Here is a 20000-nt window from a genome sequence, read left to right as displayed (position 1 = left end):
GTAGGAGTGTTATATCTTTTTATATTTGCATTTTAGGTTTAATAATGTAGTAATGTAAAGTAACACATTTAATCAAGCCCTTTAGTTAAATATACTGTACATTTCTTTGTTTTAAAGTTTAATGAGTTTAGTAAGTAAAGAGATAAAGTTTTGGTGTTGTGTCTATGTTAATGAGATTAGAGGAATGCTGAAGTCTAGAGTCTAAATTGTTTGATTTACAATGTCTTTTGCTTTGACCAATATGAGACACTATTGTTTATGCTTTTCTTTGAAGGTCCTTGTAAAGACTGTTTATGTGTGAAAGTGTTATGTATGTGTCGAGATAGAGGTGCACAGGTTATCCTCAGAGCCAGATGGCCAAGAAAGGAGGAGGGAGGTATGGGTGAAGACAGACTTGTCAGTGTCAGAGAAACCATCAATGCGTACCCATGGTCAAGGATTGATCAGATTGGCAGACTGACAACTCTAAAGTGAAGCAAGAACCCCCAAAAGACAATTGATTACAGGATGAGCTTTACGGAGATGTTTTGGGAATGATTAACATCAAAAAGATAACCCACCGGACACAGACTGGCACAGCGAAATCCATAAACTTCAACAGAGAAAAGGATTATAAAAGCAGGCTGCTTTGCTATGAACTTTGGGTTTGTCTTGCCACCAACTCCAGGAGAGCATTGGATCACGACCAACAAAGCCCAGCTCCCCCTCTGTGATCGATCTGTCTGACCACTAGATTGATCCAGACTCCTGACTGGTAATTATAACATCATCTGGCGGGACTGTGTGTATGGTGTTTGTGTGTGTGAGTGACTGACAAGCATATGCTACTGTTGAATTCTCAATAAATGTGGCATACTGCCTTTTCCCCTATAAAAGATCTCATGTGCTTTTTTTAAGCGTAACATAGGGATACTGTGGTGTCTCCATCATTGGATAATTTTAAGAGCAGATTAGACAAACGCCTGTCAGGGTTGGTCTAGATGGTGCTTGTTCCTGCCATAAGTACAGGAGACTGGACTAGAACACCTCTCAAGGTCCCTGCCAGTCTTATCATTCTATGATTTTATACAAAACAAACCTAAGCAAATATATAAGTTTATTAAGCTTATCCACCCTTCACCATCCCTTGTTTGCTACCATTTGTGATCTATCTAAATTTAGGTTTTATGTATTCCAGAATAGGGATCTTACCTAGTTTGTATGGAAATCTCATACCATATTTTGGGCACCTGGGTAATTATATTCATTGGCTATTGATAATGGGCAAAATGATGATGTTTCTCTATTTAGGAGAAGATCAATCAGAGAGGCTACCCAAAGGTTTTCTCATCTGTAGTCTGGATGGGGAGTTAGGGGGAAATAACGGGGCAGAGAAGTAGTCAGTGAGTCTGACTTTACTTTTATCTACTGGCATAAAAATCTGCACCAGGAACAAGAAGATCTCTTGTCTTCTTGTCCCTGAAGTGGGGCATAATAGAAAATAAGTCGTTATCCAGCAATAGAGTTGCTGTCAAACAGAGACTATTTTCCTCCCAGTCTTTCTTAGATTGATCGCTCTCACAAAACCCAATTTACTATAGATAGTGCTGTGCATAAAAGGCATGAGGCAACATTTGGTCCTGGTCTAAGACACTCCCACAAAAGCCAATTCTGGATAAGATAATGAAAGGTCCAGTCTAGGGATCTGAACATGAGAAAAACAATCAAAGATGGGAAATTATGACTCCCTGTGCAGCCTGAGACAATTTCCTTGCTTAACTCTTCTGCCTCATCTTTCTCATGGGTAAAATGAGGATAATAATAGTTACCTTTCTTACAGTGATAATCTAGAAAGATTAGACAGTTTGTGAGGATGAAAAATGCTGTATCTATGTAGTGTGAACACCACATGGGCCTTTCATTGTTAATATAGAAGAAAACCTTAATATCCTGTGCAGATTTGAACTATTTATATTCCATTTTATATAGTTTTTTCAATTTCATATTGACTCTAGTTTTACAAAAAGATACAACATTTTTACAATATACGTGCAGATAAAAAAAAGTATATGCTTACTAGACTCTAGTGGAGGGTGGGAACTCTCAGGAATCCTTGGAATGTCACTAAAAGAGAAATATACACAAAATAGTAAACAGGTGAACTACTGCTCTTCAGTACTGAACAGACATAGTTAACTACAGTTTCTAGTACGCCTTTTTCAAACATCGCTTAGTTTTTGTTTTTACCTATTTGTCAATATGCAGTAAGGAAGGGGAATTATTTCAGGACAGCTTGTCACTGTTAACTAATGTGCATAAACACTTTAATCCCAAAGAAGACTTTTTGCAGATGATGAATAAAAACAAGCAATAATCAATGCCATGTTAATATTGCAGTTGAAGGCTCCACAATATTTTTACAACCAAAACTTTGATGTTGAGAAGTGCTACGGCTACTGAGATGACTTTTTTTCTGGTCAAATCACAACATCTCAGACTGTAAATCTCACTAGTAATTTTTATACACACATCTCAAGGAACTTCCTGAATGAAACTGATGAAAATGTCTTATGACAAAGAGAAAAATAACGTGGTAATGTTAAAAAAACAAAGAACAGGATAATCATGTATTAGTTTAGACAACAAATACTAACATGCAACATATTGCAACTGAATACACACACACACACACACACACACACACACACACACACACACACAGAAAAACAACAGTGGATCAAATTCTCATCTCAGTTACATGAATCTAAATCCAGAGTAACCTCTCTGATATTGCATTTATAATGGTTGTCCGAGTCTGGCTGTTATTAATATTTGGCCCAGTAGTACTGTTTCCAACAATCTCCAAAAACACATTTTGGGGGTAAGAAAAGAATGATGCATTATAAATATTAATAAATTGGAGCAGGGAAATGGAAATAAATGTTTTCAATTAATCAATTAAAATAATTTACAATCCACATTAAAACCACAAATTGCATTATAATTTACAGTTAACAATTACCAAAACTGAAGTCTAAAGTCTTCAAGTAAAGTGCAGAAGCTGATGAGATTTGCAACATATATAGCACTTTAAAAAATCAGGTTACAGCCTCTGGAATTTTCATAGGACGATTAAGGGTGTTGGCAAACAAATCCCACTGAAATTCAATAGGAGTTGGCTATCTAACTCTATTAGTTTTCTTTGAAAATTGTAGCCCAAGTTACTTAAAAATGATTCAGCAGCCTAACTTTAGAGTCTTATTTTTTAAAATCTTGGACTACATGTCAGACTAAAAACTAAAACAAGCTCCAGAGCTATCGTTACTTCAGTTCAGCTTACAATTTATGGACTCCGGTGGCTTGTCTTTTCCATTTAAGAAGGATGAACACCTCAAAACTCATGAAAATAAATTAATCAAACAGCATTTTCCATTCTTCAATGCAGTGTATTCATGTCTTGCTAAGTTACACACACATACATCATTGAGGTGTTGCTACATATTCTATAATCAAGACAGATTGGATGTCTTCCGTTTAAAGCAGTATTTATTTTTTTAACTTGGAATTTAGCATGTCTAACTACCAAACTTGCAGCATTTACTCAACACATCCAAACTGATCTTATACGGTTAATATATCCACTTAGTTAATGCTTTTTCCCCATTCCAAATTAAGAAGAGGAGATAGGCTAAGTAGATTGAGTCTTTGTAGGCACCAGACAGAAATAGGAGAGTAAGTTTAGTTGAGTGACCTTAGGTAAGTGACCTGCTTGTTGAGTGTCCTTAGGCAAGTCATTTCTCCTGTTTGTAATTTGGTTTCTTCATGTGTAAAATGAGGGTAACATGATAATTCACCATAATAATGTGCTTGGGAGCTACAGATGAAGAAAAGCTACTGAAAAGTTAGTTCATTTTGAATTTAGTGTTTGGTCAGTGGTGATGACTATGAGAATCATGAGGTCATATTAAATAATCTAGTACTCCCTGCTGGTCTTGAACTCAAGTATTTTAAGTTAACTTGTGTTATTAAATAGCAAAAGAAATATAAATATTTATTTTCTAATAAATACTAGAGGAAAACAATGTCCCATTGCAAATATTTAGATTTGCTGGAAGGGATCTCTGATGTCATAGTGCATCTTGAACAGATATTCCCATAGTGTTGTTTCTTACACTTTTGGTGACATGGACAGTGTACACATGGTCACATACTGCATTTGCACTAATGATACATAAACAATTTTTTCCATTTACTACTAAAGCTTGTTGCCCACGGGACTCTTGGCATTATCCCTCAAGCACAGATAATAAATACCTTTATTTGGCTAACCATAACACTGCTAGAGCAACAGGCATTAATGTAGAGAAAGGTCAATATTGCTACTGTAACTATATGGAAAGGTCTCTTGGTGATGCAGGTAAAATACTTTTCTGGCATTTATTAAAAGAAAAAGAAATAATGAGCTGTAATGTACAAATACTCATCTTCTAGTCATCTGTAACCTAGAAAGCTTCACTTACACCATTTATTAGCAAGTTCTGAATGTTTCTGTACTTCAAATGTCTCACTTTTGGTAGTAGACTAACAGCATATTTTATGACTGACTGATACTTAACACTTTGTTCGATGGTCTAATAATTCCTATGTTATATTCTTGAATATATAAATGTGGCAGAAACTTTAAATATTATTATAGATTTGTAAAATAAATCTCAAGGTATATTTTATTTATATAGTAGCTCTAGCTAGATACTTAAGTATGTTGTTTAATCTGGTTCAAGGCTTTATTTGGATTGTACTCTACCTGTTTTGAGTATGTTCCCCCATGTTTACATGGCATCCTCTGCCATAGAACTTTTAGTCCGTTCAGCAAAAACACTGGAGCTTTGAAAGCTTTGGTGGAGAATTGCAGTAAAGGGACTAAGGTGATATACTGTGCTATTTTTAAGAGTTTGCCTGGAGCAAAATTGATCTTTCACAATAGAATTTGGTGTGCACACCCTAGGTCATAGAGAGCCAAGTGCTAACAGGAAAACATAACATTTTTGCTTGTATTGGCACATGGAGTAAACTCTTAAGAATATAGGAGTTTGAGGTGGTATTTACTGCATTTCTCGTGTAAGAATTCTGAAGGAGTGCAGGCACATAGGCTCTGAAGGATCTAGCAGACTGGGGTAATACAAAACAGACTGAATACTGAAGAATATAGGATCATGGACAAATAATGATACACAAGAAAGTGTCAATAAGGTGTAATTTGACGCCTTTGGAAATGTTTTAAGAAATGGGACCAGAAGATGTGGAGAATAGTTGAGGAGCCTACATTCCGTGCTAAATTGCTAGTGGAAGAAAGCCTGTGTCCGTGGAAAAGGATGGTCTGGTAATGAAAGCATGATCTGGCCCAGAGAAGCAGGCAGGCAACAGATAGAAAACTTGCTATTAGCCTGGGGCAAGAGAGGGGGCATAAAGGCAGGAGCAAGGGAAGCAGTAAGCACAGGTATGAGAAAATCAGTTCCCTCGAATAATACTTGGAATGGTGATATCTGAACTGATAAAGTTGTCATTTTGGAAAATAAGCAAATAATTAAAGGAAAAAGAGTAAGAAATTAATTCTGCAAAGGCTGGGGAAAAGTAAGCAGTTGAAGATTGTAAAAAATGAAAAAGGTAGTGTCCTCTGGAGCAACAGCAGGGATAAGATGCACAAAAAATTAATATTAAAACACTCAGCCTTCTGGTGATTCTGAGTAATCACATTGTCCCCTTAATAAAAGTATATGAAAATTCTGTGAACACACACTCACAAAACCATTACAGAAACAATGCCTCTCAGCTGTTATTCATAAACAAAATTAAAGCTTAGCACAGCAGAAAAATAATAAATTACAAACCTGGTTTGCTGTATAAGAAGAGAAACTGATGTACACCACCTCCTGAATTTAATAACTGAACAGTGAGATAATTCACCCAAACCTTTAAAAGGTAGAAGTGATTGAAAAAAAACAAAAGAAAGTATGGGAGTAATTCCTTTGTTTTTCCAGCGATCAGCACAAACTTTTGTAAAACAAAAGGAGATTTTAAGAAATAATCCACATCCCTCCCCTAGGGTTGCCAGATGGTTTCAACAAAAATACCGGACACACTTGACATTACATCACAATCTACATTACATCTTATTTAGAAAACATCGGACATTTATATTTTCTCAATTTGTTTCCCAAACAGAAAGCTCAAATACTGGACAATCTGGTTCAAAACCGGACACCTCGCAACCCTGCCCTCCTCCCTCTCTCCATACCGCTCAAGGGAGTAGAAAAAGTTATTGTCATTTGGAATTTCAGAACGAAACTGGTACCAGCTGAGGAACAACTCAGAATGCCATGGATTTATTGTCATGACAAAAATATATTTTGTGTTGTTTGTTGTATAGATAGTGTTGATGTATTGTGTTTTTAGAAAATAGTAATAAATTGGAAAATTTTAATCAACTTCCAATGTCCAAGGCCAACTAAGTGTACCTGAACATAGTAATTGAAAGAGAGGGCAGGCAAGTAGACAAGCAAAAAGTGAAACCACTATTGGAAATGCCAGCTCCCCCAGATGCACACTCTTTACAAGTATTGCATGAAGAGATTTAATTTTCTATGGCCACATATATACAAGTATGTTGAAATCACACATCCTTTATGGAAAAAAGACTCAATAGGAATGGGGGATTAAACAGGATTTGGCCCTAAGTATTTTAAAGTAAAAAGCAGCTGCAGCTTTTACACTTTCCCAATGAGTAACAGTCATTTGTTATCTGGCTAGCTGTAATGGTGTAGTACTAGCTGCTACTCTTCTGCAAAATAACGAAGAAGGAAAACTGGTTCCCGTACCCTATGTAGCAAGAAAGTACAGGGCGCAGAAATAAATGTTTCAGCCCTGTGCACATGAATGCCTAGGTCTCTGGGCAGCACAGTCCTTTAAGCAACTCACCAGCACAAACTGGAGAAATGGTCTGAAGTAAACAGGATAAAATTCAATAAGGACAAATGCAAAGCACTCCATCTAGTTGCACACAAGCAAAACAGGAAATGACTGCCTAGGAAAGAGTACTGGGGAAAGGTATCTGGAGTTCATAGTGGACCACAAGCTAAATATGAATCAACGGTGTAACACTACTGGAAAAAAGGCAAATATTCTGGGATGCATTACCAGAAGTGTTGTAATCAAGACATGAGAAGTAATTCTCCTGCTCTACTTCATGGTGACTAGGCCTTAATTGGAGTATTGGTCCAGTTCTGGGTACCACATTTTGGGAAAGATGTGGACAAATTGGAGAAAGTCCAAAAAGCAACAAAAATAATAGAAGTAGAAAAATTATCACCTATAAGGAAAGACTGAAAAAAACCTGGCTTTGTTTAGTCTGGAGAAGAAAGATTGAGAGGGGACATGACAACAGTTTTCAAGTACATACTTGTTACAAAGAAGAGGGAGAAAAATGTTCTCCTTAACCTCTGAGAATAGGACAAGAAGCAATGGGCTTAAATCACAGCAACAGAGGTATAGTATGGACATTAGGAAAAACTTCTTAACTGCCAAGTGGTTAAGCACTGTATTAAATTGCCTAGGGAGGTTTCAAAATCTCCAACATCAGGGATTTTTTAAGGAGCAGGTTCAAGAAACATCTGTCAGGGATTGTCTATAGAACACTTTGTTCTGCCATTTACGCAGGAGACGTGATACTATGATCAAAGGAAAATCTCTGATAATAGCTGAATGCAGGAGCGGCCTGAGGCAGACTGCGGCAGCTGGCACCCCAGGCGGAATGCGCAATTGACAGCCCTGCCTGCATGGCCATCAATTGAGTGACATTATCATCGGGTGCCCCATGACGTCATCATCGGGCACCATTGAAGGCGGCGCCCTAAGCAATGGCCAAGTTGGCCTATAGTCACGGGCCGCCCCTGGCTGAATGGAAAGTTTCATCTTAATGAGTTTGGAATGAGCATACAATTCAGGTGGCAAACCAAGAGATGCTACAAAAGATTAGAAATCTGTCATCTAAAAGCACAGAACAACAATAATGTTCTTCCAATACTCCAGTTTATTTCAAACATAGCATTTAAGAACCAAGGAAAACAACTATTTTTATGGTGCATCATTCTTTGTTAGCCCTTATCAAAATTTCTTCTGTTGTAAATTGTGTGTGATTGACCATTTGAAAAATGATAGATCAATCTTGTTCTGAGTAAAGTCAATGGAAATTTTGCTTTTGACTGTAATGGGAGCACGCTCAAGTCTTTAATGAAGCCCTTCATTTCAAGTTACATGCTCCAGTCCACTTGTGACATTTATTTATTCTTTCCAGTTATTAGTGCCAGTTATTAAGAAACAGCTGTAAGTAGTGAAATGTCAGCAATGAATGATTACAGCAGAGGGACATTTCTAGGTATTGTGTCAAATTCTACTTTGATTTAATAATTCAGTAATACTGTTGCCAAAGGGGCTACTTATAAGATTAAAGTTAGCAGGAATTGGTTCATAGTGTTTTTCCCTCTTTCCTCAAGGAAATATCCATTGATCAAACCATATGTTAAGCAAATAATGACTTTTGCATTGTGCAGTCACAAATGCAATAAAAACTGTCACATTCATCACTATAAGATCTAAATAAGTAAAAGATTTTTGCAGTGTTCTTAGTATGATATATTCAGTACCGTATGTTCTTTGAATCTAATTACTCAACAATTGTATTTTATGTACAATTCTTCTTCAAGAAAGCTTTACTGAATATTTTCAATTTTTATTGTAATACTTTTGGAAGTTATTATAATTACATCATTTATTCATCTTCTTTACCAGACAGTTACATTACAAATTATTATCCACATATAATACAGTATTTAAAAATATGCAGGTGTTATTAACTATCTCTAAAGCTGGACTTTCTTCAAGTGCCAATTTAACAATATTCTATTACATACAATTTACATTGTCTTTATTTCTATCTGAATTGTTCAAGTGTTTTATTTTTATTTTTTTTACACGTTTTCTTCCCTCCAAAATCTAATCTAGGTCCAATGAAAGCCCAGTGAAATACGTACTGGTTTTGCTACAAAGAGTGTCACAAGCAGGAAGAAGAAAAATATTTTCCTTAACCTCTGATGATAGGACAAGAGGTTTATTGTCAAGCACAGGAAGGAAGACCTTCTAATGAGAATAAAGTTTTTCAAGCTTCTGAATCTAAAGATTATTATTGGATCTAAGCCATATGTCAGATGAATTATGATTTGGATTAAATCTGGCAATTTCAGATTGGGAAAAGAATGCACAATTGCTGGAGAAGAACAAGTGACTCTCTTATCTATATGATTATTGCTATGGCATTAGGTTCACATGTACACATATTGCTGGCATCAAGCCTGATGAAATTCAGATAGGAAACTAAAGAAATCTTTTCAAATTCTACTAATTTTATCTGAAACTAAACTCTGATTTGTTTCTCACCTCTTGTTATACAAAAATAGAGGCAAACCTAAATCCCACCTGAGTGTGTACACAAGGAGTTGTCAAGATTGTACTGAAGGGGCTAGCCAGCGACACCATCCTACCTGCCATGGCCATACAATTGTTTTTTGGTGTTAGTATGAACAGAGATAGTGTGCAGTTCTACTTTTACTTGGGAATTACACCTCCTAGCTGAAGCACAGGCACACCTAGCCTAGTCACAGCTCTAGGACTAAATTCTACTAATTGTATTTAAGTAAACAGTTTCATTGATCATTATGGGATTATTTATACAATCTAGACAGGCAGAATTTTGCCCCCAATTGTCAATATTTTGCTATTACAAACTTGGTTTTACATCCACAGTAATATAATGTAAACTGTTTGCTATTATGAGAATTATTTTATAAACTAGGGAATACAGATGCTAAATTCTTTTAATGACAGTATCATTTACAATTACAGTAAAACATCAATCAAATAGAACTTATTTGATTATAAAGGGCACTCTTGAATTCTTCATGAACCAATTTATTTCAAGTCACGAGATGTTTAATGTTTACTGATGGCTGCTTCCAACTCTACAGTGTTGATGTAATTAATGTTATTGTGAATGAATTAAATTTAAGAGCTTAATAAAGCAGAGCTTATCAGGCACAGCTCCCCACCCATCAGAATGGGAGTTTTATTTCTGTATATCCACCAGAATCAAGTCCTAAGTTTCTTCTTTCAACATCATGGAAAATATCAAAGGGGCAAGACCTCCTTCTAGACTGACTGTGGGCCAGGTAATATGGTCTATTTAGTTTATGCCCATTACTGGCAATTTTTCCCCATTGTCCATGTTGCAGACATACTCTTTTTCACTCTGTCTAGAAAAATTGTCCGTAATAGCGATATTACTACAGCTATAGAAGAAATCTAAGTTTGTAACAGGAAAATGCTACATTATCCTCCAATATTATAAATTAATAACTTTCAAACTGACTAGTTGTTAACATGTCATAGTATTTTACTGTACTACAAATATATGTAGATATGTATCAGTTTTTTGAAATACTGCAAATACATGTAATTTAGTCAACTTAAGAAGCAAGTTTTTTAGCCTTACCCAATAGGCCTTGAAACAATAATTTCAACTTGAGGTTCTGATTTTGATTCTAAAATAATGTTGTAAACTTCTTCATTTGTAGCTCCAGGAAGGGGTTTACCATTCCATTCTAGAACTTCATCCCCTAGAATTTAAAAGGAAAGATTATTTTATCTTATTTTCCACTTTTTCCCACAAAAACAGCAAAACATATAGCAAGCTTATGTAGCTCTAGGTATAGTCTCTGAAATAAAAAATACTATCGTGGAGCTATTAGTCAGTGTTTTTAAGTCACTCTCAATTCTTCTTTCCTATCAGTTGCAAACAGTTCAGTATTTTCCAATACTTCTGAAATAATATGGCAATTGGACTGTGCCATAGAATCAAAACTGTATGCTACCTTTTGAAACTCACTTTATTAACTAGAGCTGGTATCCTGTGTATAAAAAAAGATAAGCTAATCTCCAAAATAAAATTTCTGATTAGCTAAGAGTTAAAAACTTAATCAATCATTTTCATTGACAGTTATATTATGTATATTTAATATGACTTTAGCACCATAGTATTTGTTACCAAGTCTTCATAGCTTGTACCAAATTTTAAAAAAGAATAAAAAGTGGTAGATGAGTCAGTGTCTCTTGAAAAGATAAGGAAAGCAAAAAGCAACAAGCTGATCTGAAATTGTTGGATGAGTTAATCTGTCTTTTATGGTGTTCAGAGCTAGAATTCAAATATATACTTACAGTATACTTTTATATTTGTGAGTGTTACATCAAGAGGAAATTCTCACATAATATTTTCAAAAATAAGGTAAATTTATAAAATTAATTCTCAGGAAACCATTACATATGTTCACAAATACCACCAGGACCAATTATAGGCAGTAATCAAAAGCACTGCAAGACATACTGCATTTTGTTTCATTACTTTTATTCAGTGATGGTCGTTTAGTATTTCTCAGACTCAAACCTGTACCAATGACTCAGTCTAACATCATACCATGTTGCTGGAGGCCTTTGGAATAAGATCTAAAGCAAGCACTGAAAAACTGAGTTTGTTGAGAATCTAAAGGAATTCTTGATAAGATTAAAAGTTAATCTTAGTCAAACTTGACTTCAGATAATTTTATTCTGTCCTCCACAATTCCATGTTCGGTTCAACAATGCCTATTCTTTCACCTCAGAGGTATCTGCAATTCAGTATTAAATATAAAGATCCCTTTACAGAGTTTGAATATGTTTGTATAGTGCTTTGGAATCCTTTAGGATATGAACTATTAAGTACATTAATGTAGCAGAATTATCATTCAGTATTGCTGAAGTTCATTTTCCTCTATGAAGTGGCGAGAAATAAAATGGGTTAGTAAGCTAAAACTCACTAGTAGACTATTTAGAACAGACAACTTTAATTCTGGCATTTCCTAGATTTGAATGTTTCACTTTAGAACCATAATAATCTTGTTTCAATATAGCTTTTGTGTGCATAATTTCCTAGATATTTTTTTTAAAACAGCACCTGGAAAAATCATCATGGACAGTGTTTCCTCTAAGCTGCAGGGCAGCACAGCTTCACAGGTGGATTAATCAGCACTGCTCAGTCAGAGGCTCAGGGATCCATGCATGGAGCTGACTGACTGGGCTGGGCAGATTAATCCACCTGTGAAGCTGTGCTGCTCTGCTGCTTAGAGGGAACATTGATCCTGAGGTATCACACTGTCAGTTGTATGTCAGTTGTCAGTTGTATATGCATAGCTGGGCACTTTGCAGGAGTGGGAAACCTGCAGGCCAGGCCACTGCTTAAATCCAGGTGCAGTTTCTCTTCATGGCATTGTACCTTTTATTGTTTTTGTTCACTTGATTTTGTTCAGAGTATTACTTACCATCAATTTTCATGATACAGTAGACTTCCGATAATCCGGCACCTCTGGGACCTAGGTAGTGCCAGGTTATTGGATATGCCGGAGTACCGGGAGGTACTCCGGTGGGGGGGCTGTGACAGGTCTGCTGGGATCCGCACTGTGTCCGGGGGGTAGGCGGGGAACGGCGCAGCAAGGGGCGTTTTGCAGGAAGGCGGGGGAAGCCCTGCGCTACTGCCGAGAGTTTCCGGGAGGGGAGCAGGCTTCCTACCCACTAGACTGCAGTAGTTATCACTGAGCAGGGGGATGAGGGGCAATGCTACGGGACTACCCTGCCAGCACCCCAGCTACTCTGCTCCGCTGCTTGTCAGTTTCAGCAGCGGCAGCGGCGGACTTGGGGAAGTGGCGGAGCAGAGCAGCTGGGGTGCTGCCGGGTGCCAAGCAGGGGGGTGAGGGACCATCCCGGCAGCACCCCAGCTGCTCTACTCCACCGCTTCCCCAAGTCCGCCGCTGCTGCTGCTGAAACTGACGAGCGGTGAGCAAGCGGTGGAGCAGAGCAGCTGGGGTGCTGCTGGGTTGGTCCCGCAGCACTGCCCCTCACCCCCCTGCTTGGCAATAACTACTGCAATCTAGGGGGTAGGGAGCCTGCTTCCCTCCCGGAAATTCCCAGTGGCGGCACGGGGCTTCCCCCGCCTTCATGCAAAACAGCGGAGAGTTTGCCCCTCGCCACGCCGTTCTCTGCCCATCCCCACACCCCAGCCAGACGCAGTGTGGGTCCCAGCAGACTCGTCACAGGGGTATAATCCTCTTCCCCTCTTCTCCCCTTCCCTTTACCAGCCGCAAGTGCCCATGGGGCTCACAGCAGCTCCAATTGTCCAGCTGGCCGGACCACTTCCGGGGTCCAGTTGGTGCTGGACTATTGGGAGTGTCGGACCAGTGGATGTCGGACAATTGGAGTTTTATTGTACGAAGATTTTATCTGAGAAAATATTTTCACTTGTTTTTTCTAAAACCATTTACTCTCTATTTTATTTCTGTTACTGGCAATACTCAATATTGAGCCTTCAGCAGCTAAGCAATAATAATTAAAACTGACTAGATGGACATTAAACAATTTTCACCGTTTACAATATTTATACATGAAAACTATCCACATAACATTAACAATTTCATTTTATAAAGTCAAAATAATAACATAAACTTGTCAGAGTACAGTTGATTTAATTACCTGCTCTTAGGTGGCCCACCACATCAGCTAGACTACCCTTCTTTACTTTGGTAATGAAGGCACCAAGTCGTCCTAAATCTGTCATTTTTCCTCCAACAACCTAGATAATCATAAATTCAAGAGTTTTCAAACCGCAAACTAGAAACATATTAAGGAATATAATGTAAATAGTTTAACTTGTGTGGTTTATTTAATCACATTGATATTATATTTATAACTAGGGCCTCAGTCATTCATAATTAATGGTATTATTAACATCAGTGGCATTTTATATGGACTTCACCCGAAAAAGAGCGATGTATAAAAAAAGCCAAACAGTGCCACATGAAGAGTGAAGAGAGCTTGCAATTCCCTTTTACAGTACTTTGCTCTGTTAAGCACCAGAAATTAGTTTAATTCAGAATGTAGAACATAGCACTTCAAATACAGGCAGTCCCCGACTTACGCAGATCCGACTTACGTCGGATCCGCACTTACGAACGGGGCTTTCTCGCCCCGGAGGTCGAGGTGGCGGATTGCTACCTGCGAGCTCCGGGGCGAGAAAGCCCTGTTCGTAAGCTGCTCCGGTGCCCCTGGTCTGCTGGAGACCGTCTGAGGAGTAACGGTAGTTCGAACTAGGAAGCCTAGTTTGAACTACCTAGTTCATGCCGCGTGTAGCCGCGCGGCAGAGGGTTCGAACAAGCGGGGATTTAAAAATGGTGGAGCCCCGCTTATGCAAATGAAGCCCGGGAAATTCAAATCCCGGGCTTCATTTGCAAGTGCGGTATGCCTACATTACCCTCCTAGTTTGAACTAGGAGGGTAGTGTAGACATACCCAGGAAGAGTGTTCTTTCTCGGACTTCCTGCTTTGTAGACAGCGACAAAAGCTGAAATAAGCTATCTCAACTTAAGCTACGCAGTTGACGTAGCTCAAGTTGCATAGCTTATTTCGGCTTTAGCTCTGTAGGTAGATGCGCCCTTACTTCTTTGCTGTCTTTGCAGCTGGGCTTCCAGAGAGTGGCAGCTTTTGGCTGTGTGCCTGCAACAGCCCCTTGCAACTCCCCATGCTCAACTCAAAATTTTGGGTTAGGACCCCTATAATTACAACACCATGAATTTTCAGATTTATATATTTGAAATAATGGCATGATTTCCAAAATTCTACAACCCTGAAATTGACCAAAATGGACCATGAATTTGGTTGGGCTCTACACATAACAAATCAAGACAAGATTCAAGAAAGGTAAAGTAGAGGTTCCCTCAAAAGAGGTTTCCTCCTTCGCTGCCCCTCCCCCCTATTTAAAAAAACAAAAACAAACGAACAAAAACCCCCAACAATCCCAGTTTCCAGTTAGTAAAAATCAGCTTTATATTTTTTTTGTTCTAAAATAACATCTTAATTTTGGGGCTCAATGTAAAACTTGCAAAAAGTCAAAACTCACTGATTTTCTACAGATGCAAAAATATTAGGAGTTTTAGATTAAACAGAAGCACTACTGGGTTTTTAAGGCAATTATCTATTTAAAAGAACTTGTCTAAAACTATTCACAAGCAGTTTTATACACCATGCAATTTGTGTTTTTTTACTGGTTGTGCAGATTTAAACACTGATTTTGCAAATATTAGTGTCCAGATGACACTGATGAATGTGGAGCATGAGATGAAGACTATATGATTAAGATGCATACAGCAAAATCAGGAATTGTTATAAATCCATGAATACACTAGGATGCACGTTATATGCTTGGAGAACAGGCAGATGAAGAGACTGTGTTCTATGTCATGGTGGTCTAAAGAGGCATTTCTGAATTTAAATTCTAAATTATTTCTTTTCTATCTATTATTGTGTTTCTTCTGTATTTCTTCTGTATTTTAGTTTTTTGTGTTTTACAAAGAAACAGAGAATGGGAGCTTATATCTGGGTAATATATATATACGTTAGGTATTATTCATAACATTAAATGGACACAATCAGCTGTGGCTACTCTATGTTACATGGTAAAAGGCTGTTCCATCCTGGGATTCCTATTACATATACAACAGTAGAGGTCAGTTTACATCAACTTATCATGCTGTCCAATACACCAGGAAGAAAGGCATATTCCACCCTTTTTTAACATAAGTATGTAAAATTGGTCTCAAATGATAATGTAATTGGAAATTTTCTGGATATCTATGATATGCTATATGTACTAAACTGTTGTCTATTAGACTAATGAAAGTTTCATTCATTTACAGCATAACCTTTGTAGTACTTACTTTTAGCCCCAGTAATGCACCTGACTCTTTTGGCATGGTAGTTCTCTTGTTAAGAATAACTCGTCCTATTAAGCGATCTCCCTCTTTAGATGGCTGCCACGTCACGGGATGCTATTAGAAAATATCAGTGGAAGCAAAAAAATGGAAGCAAAAAAGAGGCAATCTCTTCCTGTTTTACACACACAAACAGAATTTGCTAAATTATTATGTCACAGTACAGATAAATCCAGTGAATCCTTCTGCATACTGTCAATGACAATTTTTTCTCTGTTATAATGCTATGGTTCTTGATTCCTGCTTCATTAAATATTTACAATTACTCTTCCTCATCATAAAATTATCTCAATACCTAAAAGGTACAAACACAGTTACAAAACAGATTTGAATTAATGTATTTAAACTATTAGGTGTGTATCAGTATGTAATGCATTACTTTGTATTCCATCTTGAAAATTCCTTTTTATAAAGTATTAGTTCTGTAGAATAATATTTATGTTATTCAGATGTTTCTTATATGTTCATTATCTAGTAAAAGTTTGGTGACCCTGTTTCCATGGGAGTCAATGGCAAAAATTCTACCAAAATTATTCGTGTTTGATAGCCTAATGCATTGAAATACAATCCCTCATTTGCAAAAAAAATCTCTATTTCAGATTAAAAACTCAGGTTATCTTTCTTATATAGATTCAGATAGAACATCTCTTACTAATTTTGATTTTCATACAAACATTTTTTAACATTTTAAAAACTAAGTTTGAATACCAGTGAACATCTTACACAACTGAAATTCATAATCTTCTAAAGATTAGAAGGCACCACCAGGGTGCAAATGAAATAATTAACTAAACTTTTAAGAGTTTATTTCATACATATAAACCTATGTTGCCTAATTCTTACCGAACTAATAGGGGAAGTCTCCCTACTGTGCCACGTGGCAGGATCCAGCCAGTAATAATCCAAGTCACCTGGAAGAATATGAATGGAAAGGAATGCGTGTGAATGCATCACCTGAATGCATGAATTTCAATTTACAATAATTCTGTTAATCAAATGCATAAATTATAGCAAGACTTGAATTATTTTAAATCTTTTAATTTAGGGACGATATAGATTAAAATGTATATCCCAGTATAAAGTAAAAATGTATCCCAGTATAAAGACCTTCAGTTTCTTAGTAATTCACTGAGTATCTGCTGCATGCCCCAGCACATCCACTGCTAACAAAACCCACCCTCCAGTAATAAATATCCCCTTTCATGCCTCTCATTCTTACTATGATGAACACATAGTGCCAGTCTTTTAAAGAGCTAATTATGATTAGAAAGGAAACTGCCACCAAAAAAAGACATTTGGTTACAGCTGACCGGGAGGAGGGGCCAACAGCAAACCATAACGAATTATGAATGGATGACTGTGCATAATGAATGATAATGAGAACTTTAGAGATGTACAGTTAGGGAAACCGACAGACACAGAAGGAGCCAGAAAGAAATGCAACACAAGCTATCAAAGAAAGCGGCACCACAGGCACAGGAAATAATCCAACAGAATAATCCAACAGAATTAATTTATTTTTGTTCAGGAAAGACAGAGGCAATATATAAAGAGAAGAGACTAGTGATAATACAAGCTGGAGAATCATGAATCAGTTGGGTGGAATAGAGGAAACTCAGGCTCCATCTAGACTGCAGGCTTCTTGTGCAAGAAGCTTTAATTGGAAATGATCTTCTGCAAAAACTTCTTACGCAAGAGCACATCCACACTGCAAAAACGCATCAAAAAAGTGATGCGCTTGTGCAAAAAAGAGCATCCAGACTGCATGGACACTCTCTCAAAAGTAAGCAAAAATGCGCTTGAGCTATGGACTCTCCACAAGTTTTTTCGGAAAAACCGCTGTTTTTCCAAAAAAACTCTGTAGTGTAGACATAGCCTCAGTAGATGTGTAGCAGGGGACTTGTGAGCAAGTGCAGACTGGAATCCCAGAACCAGACTTGGAGGAAGAGGGGAGAGAATGCTATATACACTGGGGAAGAAGTGATCAAAGATGCATACGCTTACGGGGGGCTGTGTAATGGGGACAGCTGGAGAACAGGTGACTTGGCAGTGTATTCTAACCACCAAAATACGGAATGTGACTTTATGATAAGAGGGATAGCTGTATAAGGAGTTGGGACAGACTTAGGAGAATGAGGGTATATCTAGACTGCAAGCTTCTTTCGAAAGAAGCTTTTTTGGAAGAGCTCTTCTGAAAAATCTTCTTTTGAAAGAGAGCGTGCACACTGCAAAAGTGCACTGAAAAGTGATCTGCTTTTTAGAAACCTACATTCTACATTATAAACCTACATTGACTAATTCTTACCGAACTAATAGGGGACGTCTCCCCACTATGCCACATGGCAGGATCCAGCCATTCATTGGATGCTCTCTCACATAAAAGGCCACCCAGAACCACTTCTGGCAGGGCATTAGGTCAGCAGTTACTTCCGGGTGCTGTTGCTTAAGGCTATCTGAGACGCGTGTTTAAAGGGACACCCCTGGCCGGCCTTTCTCAGCTTCTGCTCCTTGCTTGCTTACCTCTTCAAGGGACAGCAAAGCTTTGCAGTGTGTGCGCTGGTTGACCAGCTTTATTGGATGCCACAGCATTTCTTTTCTCTTTTTGCCATGGAGCCGGAGCTGCCCCGGCCATCTGATGGCCACACACAGTCACGCTGCAGCTTCTGCAGCAGTTTCAGCAGACCATTATGACGGTCCTGCCCCAGCTCGACTCCGAGCTCATCTCTGAGTCTCTCTGCCTGGATGCAGGAGCAATACCCTTGCCCCCCAGCCCATGGTTGAGAAATGATGGAGGCTGGACACCAGTTCCAACTGGTGGGACCACTTTGTCATGGAGCGGTGGGATGACCAGCAGTGGCTCAACAACTTCCGCATGTGGAAGGCCACATTCTTGGAGCTGTGTGCCTGGCTCGCCCCTGCCCTCTGGAGATGCAACACTCACCTGCGGCCTGCCATCCCCTTGGAGAAGAGGGTCGTAATTGCTGTATGGAAGCTCACCACCCCCGATAGCTACCGCTCAGTGGGACACCAGTTCAGTGTAGGGAAGTCCACCATTGGGTTCCTCCTCATGGAGGTAAGGCACCCTTGGAGTGCACACCCTGCGGGAGGGTGGGGGGAGGGAGTCCTTGAAAAGGACAACTCTCGGGGAAAGTGGAATGGGGGGTGAAGTGGGGGTGGGGGCAAGACCCGTCCCCGAGATGGGTTGTGCTGTCCCGCACTCACACATCCCTGCTGCTGGGGGAGGGGCTTCATAGGGGGTAGTTCCTGGGGTAATTGGAGGGGAGGAGGGGAACGGGCACCTCCCAAGGGCTCTGGCACCCCCTTTCATTCTATGTTTTGTGTGTTTCGATGTCTCCTGCTGTAGGTGGTCGGGCCATCAACTCCAACCTGCTGCAGAGGGTCATTCGCCTCGGAGACCTGGACCCAATCATGTCCTGATTTGCTGCTCTCGGCTTCCCACCTTGTGGAGAAGCGTTCGATGGGACCCACATCCCGATACGCACACCACAGCATCGAGTTGTCCAATGTATAAACAGAAAAGGCTACTTCTCCATGGTGCTGCAGGCCCTGGTCGACTACCGGGGATAGCTTTCAGACATATTTGTCGGTGGTTGGGCTGGGCACACGATGCCCACATATTCAGAAACTCGAGCCTCTTCTGCAAGCTGGGACATTCTTCCCCTGTGGGACTTTCATGTGGGGAACATACAGATGCCAATTTGCATTGTAGGTGATGTGGCTTACCCACTGATGCTGTGGCTCATGAAGCCCAACACTGGCCCCGAGCAAGGAACAATTTAACGTGCACTGGAACCGGGCCTGCATGAAGGTGGAATGCGCCTTCAAACACCTCAAGGCTCGGTTGAGGTGCTTGTTGACACACCTTGATGTTGAGGAATGCAACATCCCTGAGGTGGTCTCTGCATGTCGTGTGCTCCACAACCTGATGGCGAGCAAAGGAGAGGCCTTCCTCCCAGGGTGAGGAACAGAGGCTGGTGATGAGGGGAGGATGTTTGAACAGCCCTGGACAGCTGCCATCCGCCTGGCCCATCAGGCCAGGGTGCGC

At 39.1% G+C, this 20000-nt stretch overlaps 1 protein-coding gene across 44 annotated transcripts in view; it reads right to left on the bottom strand.

Annotated features, from left to right (window-relative positions):
- The window catches only part of RIMS1 (regulating synaptic membrane exocytosis 1), a 468693-nt gene that overhangs the window by 193102 nt on the left and 255591 nt on the right, over nucleotides 1-20000 (bottom strand). For all 44 annotated transcript variants that reach the window (XM_089777124.1, XM_075923725.2, XM_075923757.2 and 41 more), the window contains 5 exons: nucleotides 16778-16845; nucleotides 15881-15991; nucleotides 13642-13741; nucleotides 10580-10703; nucleotides 2057-2103 (listed from right to left, as the gene is read on the bottom strand). In XM_089777124.1, coding sequence (XP_089633250.1) covers nucleotides 2057-2103; nucleotides 10580-10703; nucleotides 13642-13741; nucleotides 15881-15991; nucleotides 16778-16845 — 450 coding nt within the window. The remainder of the gene's footprint in view (nucleotides 1-2056; nucleotides 2104-10579; nucleotides 10704-13641; nucleotides 13742-15880; nucleotides 15992-16777; nucleotides 16846-20000) is intronic.

The sequence above is a fragment of the Pelodiscus sinensis genome, chromosome 3 (genome assembly GCF_052426305.1).
Source record: "Pelodiscus sinensis isolate ZL-2025 chromosome 3, ASM5242630v1, whole genome shotgun sequence".
In the NCBI taxonomy this organism is placed as follows: domain Eukaryota; kingdom Metazoa; phylum Chordata; order Testudines; family Trionychidae; genus Pelodiscus; species Pelodiscus sinensis.
Note: the sequence above shows the minus strand (reverse complement) of the source record. Positions and strands in the feature narration are given on the sequence as shown.